General features: G+C 32.8%; 1 protein-coding gene across 1 annotated transcript; it reads right to left on the bottom strand.

Moving 5' to 3' along the window:
• Positions 1–1,572: 1,572 nt before the first annotated feature.
• LOC123205664 (NAC domain-containing protein 86-like) lies at positions 1,573–5,669 on the bottom strand. The gene is made up of 6 exons (XM_044622682.1): positions 5,407–5,669; positions 3,761–4,038; positions 3,303–3,611; positions 2,637–3,050; positions 2,448–2,526; positions 1,573–2,336 (listed from the first exon to the last, which is right to left on the bottom strand). The coding sequence occupies exons 1-6, from the start codon at positions 5,561–5,563 to the stop codon at positions 1,696–1,698; spliced, it is 1,878 nt and encodes a 625-aa protein (XP_044478617.1). The 5' UTR covers positions 5,564–5,669; the 3' UTR covers positions 1,573–1,695.
• Positions 5,670–5,998: the final 329 nt, after the last annotated feature.

The following is a 5,998-nucleotide window of genomic DNA, read 5'->3' as shown; positions in this document are numbered from 1 at the left end:
CTATCGAATTAACAGTGCCTAAATTGGGTTCAAATTCAGACACAAAATAAGATTGACCTCTAACAAAGCGTCATGGCTACCCGAATGACAAAGTGTTAGCAAATATCTCTATAAGCTTTTACAACATCACAATTATGTATAATTCAATCATTTCCTCAACTAATATCTCTTGAAGTTGAGGTATAAATGTGTGTCATCTCAATAGTTTCTTGATATAAGTTGATACACATTAATGACTTATACGAATTAGGCTACAACCTCATTTTATTATAGTCACAAATTCAAACAGTCATGAATATCTTTCAGTATTTACATATGAGATATTTTCTCTTATACTCATGAGTGACGAATCTTTTATTGATTAACTATAGCCTCCATACATCTCACAATATGTTCAATCACTATCTTTATGATACCTTTATTATGGTGATACGTTAGATAGTGTCCAACCATATCGATCTTTTCATGAGATGCTCTGATAACCTCAAGTCAAAGAATCACATACACCCGTGATGTTTAAAGAATTTGTTTTATAAACACTAAAACAACCATCCATATAGATATCCTCTAGTAGGGTTAGTTCAATAAACACATCTACAATATGCATCTATGTGTTACACCAAGCCATTAGCAAACAGCTTTGACATGTGAGAACTATCGTTACCTTTCGATAGGATCACTCAACACTATGATAATTCCATCACCATTACATGTGCCCTTGGTAATTGTAATGTCGGGATTAGGAATATTTTTAGAATGACCACTTCATCTGTGTATAGAGTTTTCATGATTAGTCATCTAATCTCCTTATCACAATTTTACCATTTTAAGGGTATATTATTCACACAATCATATAATAGATAAGTATATAAACTGAATAACTATAAATCATTTTATTAATTAATAAAATAAATTACAACTACAAATGTTAAATCAATTGGCTCTAGGGCATCTACCCTAATATTGGCATCCTCATTAAGGTTTACCTTATCATTGTTCAAAAGCACATGCTAAGTCGCTCTAATACCATTTGTAATATCCCTAGTCTAATTGTCCGGCTCACTATCAAAATATTGTCCACTTTAGATAAATCTAACATTTCTTCTATGTTTTATCGATATAAGATTTATCTAAAGGTATCACATACATCTCCCTTACGAGACTCAGTATCCTTGTTGAAGTTTGTCTCACTATCATTCAAGAGCATATGTGAAACTGCTCTAATTCATTTGTAACATCCTTGGTCGAATAGTTTGACCCACATCAATACATATATATATACACACACACAAAAAGAAAATTTATGTACAGAAAAATTATACAGACTGGTATGACAATAATGTGACAATGTTTTTTTATCTATCACATGTCAGCACTACTATATCATCACCATTAAATAATTGTCGTATTAGTTATTTATGAAATAATATTCCTCCATGGAAAAGAAATATAAATGGACAGAATTTATATCAGTGTACATTTAGTAAATAACAAATATATTAGCTCTAACATATGGTTTTTTTTTTTTAAAATTAATATACATATTAAATTTAAGGTACAATTGTTCAATTATGGGTATTAGTATACAATACAAAGTGTTAATAAAGATGATCAGCCTCCAATTTTGGAGAAGGATTGTCTGATTCTTTCCCAAATTATCAACTACAGTTAGGGGTAGAACAAGGATATCAACATCTACACTGTCGCCCACACGGTACATAGAGCCAATGAAATGCTAACAAAAAGCCCTAACTTCTTAAAAAATACAATAGAATGATGTCCACCACTCCTTACATTAACAAAGAAATCTTTATCACCAGCTGAATTTCCCTTCATCGCCTTCAGATTGTTAGAGCAGCCTTCATTTTTTGCACAACCACTTACAGTCAAGCCATCCATCAATTTCTCATGAAAAAGAAGAATTAAGAGATCAAACACCATCACACAGACAACTGCAGTTGCTAATTCCTTCCATAGCTTCATGAATTTGATAAACTTTTTGAAGAATGAGCCTGGTTTCTCATGCCTGATGAATTGCGTGTCTACCTTCTCTATTGATGAATTGTTTGCGATCAGTGGGTTGAGATGGACTTTAACTGTCTGCGAAGGCACTATTTGGTGGAAGAATGTGTCTGCCACTTGGCGGGTTGAAACAAACATTCCATGGTTCACTTTAATATCCTCAACCAACTCGAAGCTAGGTAAGGTTGCAAATCCATCCGCAATGTCTTCATGGTCTAGATTGTTTCTATTGTGTACATCGTCGATGAACCCAAGTGAAAAATCATTTATTACCGAGCCATTGAATCCCAAACAGCTATTACGCCAAGTTTCACCTGAATGTATGGGCCTTTTCAACTTAGAGAACAAGAAAAAAATTATGCCAACATAGAAAGAAGGAATGTAATATGCGTAAACATATACACACACTCACAGCAAAGACAAACCTTCAGATTCATAAACTTCCCTTCTTTCGAAACTTGAAATCTTTTCTATGGGAACAATCTTCTGCTCTTCCGTTAAACTCTGTAACAAAGGATTAAAAAAACCCGATGAGAAATTTTAAATAACTCAAAAATAACTGTCATTTCTCTATTCACATATTCATAATTTGTTAACTAATTAAAGTAACGTACCTTCTCCAAATCTTTGTTTGGCATTCCTACCCATCTTACATTCTCCCGTTTAATTTCTTTATCCAAGTCTCCGATTTCTATTGATCTTGTACTCAGATCTTCCCACGACTTATCGTTATATTTGACACAACCCATGTCATTACTTGGATTATATTGATTATTTTCTCCAGCTATAAAACTAAAATCATCAGCATGGGCGTGAAGGTTGGTTTGATTCATGAATTGCTGTGATACGTGAGAAACCGAAAGAATTTCCTGCACTATATTTCCCTCATTTATTCCTCCCATTGACGGTTTTGAGTGTGAGTGCTGCATTTTGTAGTCCGTGAAGCCAACTTGAGAGAAATCTTCCACTTCCAAAGGAGGCAATGAGAGCCGATGCTGCAGCTTTGCACACTCTATTGCTATATCAATCTGTAAATAAATCAATTACATTTATTATTGTGGGACATGATTTTTCAATGAGCACGTTTTGAAAATCTTAGCCACTAAACAAAAGCTAATGTCTATTCACCCACTTTTGATTTTAAGGTTTGTGAAGTGAATCATTAAACGTCCACATTAGGTTTACAGGTTACGAATGTCTGAATACCCATAGTCGATAATTGAGAAGATCTGTAAATTATATTTCAACTCTAGAAAATTGTTTCACCAAAAAAAAATTACCTTGGAAGGATCGTAAGAAGTGGTTCCATAATTTGAAAATGGAGTTGTGTAGCCAGGTGCCTTTTCTGATAAGAATTGTGTCCCAGTGAGATCAATTGATGATCCATCGGCATTGCTGGGTAAAGATATTCCATATGACATTGGATAACCTGAGCCCTCAAATTCATCCCATCGTCTCTCTGAATATAAATCACTGTCCCCGGATGAATGTTCATTCATCACTTGATTAGTAGTCGTAGTAGTATAATGCTCCCCAACCTTCGGGGCAATGGTACTCTTCTTGAACACACGACAAAGAGCATATGCATCCTGGGGAAGGATTAAATAAAGTGAAAAACAAAAAAAAAATGAATTCATTAGTTTACTGTTGATCGAAAATTGATTTATTTAAATGTGTTCCGGTAAGTCAGAGTACTAAAAGAATTTAAGAAAATGAAAGAAAAGCGAAAAAAGTTTACCTGCAAGCCTGAATCAGTTTCACATTCTCGCTCATCAAGACGATATTCATGCATGACCCAATGAGTCCGAATGCCATGTGGAGCTCTCCCTCGATAGTAAACTAGGGTTTTCTTCATGCCCACGGCTCGAGTCTCAGAGTTCACTTTTCTATCTTTTCCCGTGGCCTTCCAATATCCAGCTTTGGTTGCACGATTTGTCCTTGATCCATTGGGATACTTGCGATCACGAGGACTGAAGAAATACCACTCCAGGTCTTTGCTGGGCAATAATGACTTCCCTACATCATTATTTCAATCCACTTCTTTATATTTATAAATTAAAAAAAAAAATCATGAAAATACATGACAAATCATAACGACTGAAGGTAAAAAAGGTTTTAAGGCATGAAAACCTTGAAACCTCTTTTACAAGCAAACTATACAGTGATTCAAAAGCAATTATATTATAAGAAAAAAATAATTTATTGTAAATTATAATTAATACTGACAAATGATATAAAATATATCGGAGACATGCGAAGGGTAAAAAGTCATCTGTCGCAACCAAGTAATACTTTAATTGGCATATACTTTTTAACTAGGTCTTTGATGCAGCTTGTTTTTCACATTACCTCATGAAAAAGCAACCGCAGGAAAATTTGTATTAAAAAGAAGTAAAATCTTCTTGGGACTTGTTCATATAGTTCTAACCGTATATTTCATGCTAAAGTTTAGGCCAAAAGACTAACTCCCACCCAAAGTATAGTAAAATTTCAAATTCTCAGTTTCAATTTTTAAAACCTCAAACACTTATATATAAGTTAAAATCTGTTAAAATTTTCAATTAGAATTAAAGATAAAATTATCATTTAATAATATTATTTAAAAAAATAAAAGTTTATATAATTTTACCCCTTGATTTAAAAAATTAACAATTTTTTAAATTAAGTTTTAAAAAGTGATATTTTGCCCTTTACCTAGGGTTTCAAATTTTGCTAGCGAATTTCTGACAAACAACAAAAATTGGCTGATGAAATTTGAAACCTTAGGTATGAAAAAAATGTCATTTTTTAAAACTTAATTTTAAGAAAAAATTGTTAGTTTTTTAAATTAAGAGGATAAAATGATATAAATTTTTATTTTTTAAATATTTTTATTAAATAATAATTTTATTTTTAATCCTAATTGAAAATTTTAACTCATAAATAAGTGATTAAGTTTTTGAAAATTTGAAGGTAAGAGTTTGAGATTTCACTCTACCTTACGTAGGAATAAGTCTTTTGGCCTAAAGTTTAAATATTTGACTAATATTATAGCTTGATACGTGCTTGTAACTAGGTTCTATAAATATATTTGAATTTAACAATGAAACGAAAAGAATTAAAGCCGTACATGGTTTTTCAACGTTTTAAAAAGAAAAATGTTGCGGGTTCTTAATTTAATGCGTAAGTGCTCGACCGAAGTTACAAGTATTGGGATTATTAATTAGATGTTTCATTTAAAGTGGCCATTTAATTAGAGATAATATTCTTTATGCTTCTCTTTAAGTGTAATTCATTTGTAATTATTTGTGAGTAATATATCCAGGATTATGAACTGACAATTGTTTAATTTTCTTTCAAAAACGAACTCAAAATAATGAAGTCAATTGGGAAAAAGGAAAATACCTGGTAAGTCCCAAGGCTCACATTTGTAGAGATCAACTTCAGCGATGATCTCTAATTCAATTCTACGACCATTGATTTTTCTCTTGAGATAATAAGCAACGAGTTCTTCGTCTGTTGGATGGAAACGAAAGCCAGGAGGCAATGAAACAGGAGACATGTATGAATCTGTTTAATGAACTTCTTCTGATGTTGATATATAAAAGATTCAGGTGACCAGTTTCGTACCCAAAAACAAAGACAACAGCTTTTGTGAACAAGGTTTAATCTTTACAATCAACTGCACAAATTAAACCATGAAATAGTTAGTCACGATCAAACATAAGAGAAAGAGACGCAGAGAGAGAGAGAGAGATAACCTTAATCAGGAGAAAGTTGAAAGGGAGAGAGAATTGAAGAGAGAGAGAGCTTGGGGATATGCGAAGATATAAATGCTGAGGGGTTTTGATCAGAAAAAACAAAGTGGAAAAAGCAAACCAATTGGGCAGGCAGCTGCCACCCCCTAACCTCCTTCGCCTTTTTGTCTTTTGATTCTTCCTTTCTCATCAATGATTCTCAGTACCTTCAATTTCAAGCTTAACACTCAGGTCTAGCT

Source organism: Mangifera indica, unplaced genomic scaffold, assembly GCF_011075055.1.
Source record: "Mangifera indica cultivar Alphonso unplaced genomic scaffold, CATAS_Mindica_2.1 Un_0011, whole genome shotgun sequence".
Taxonomy (NCBI): domain Eukaryota; kingdom Viridiplantae; phylum Streptophyta; class Magnoliopsida; order Sapindales; family Anacardiaceae; genus Mangifera; species Mangifera indica.
Note: the sequence above shows the minus strand (reverse complement) of the source record. Positions and strands in the feature narration are given on the sequence as shown.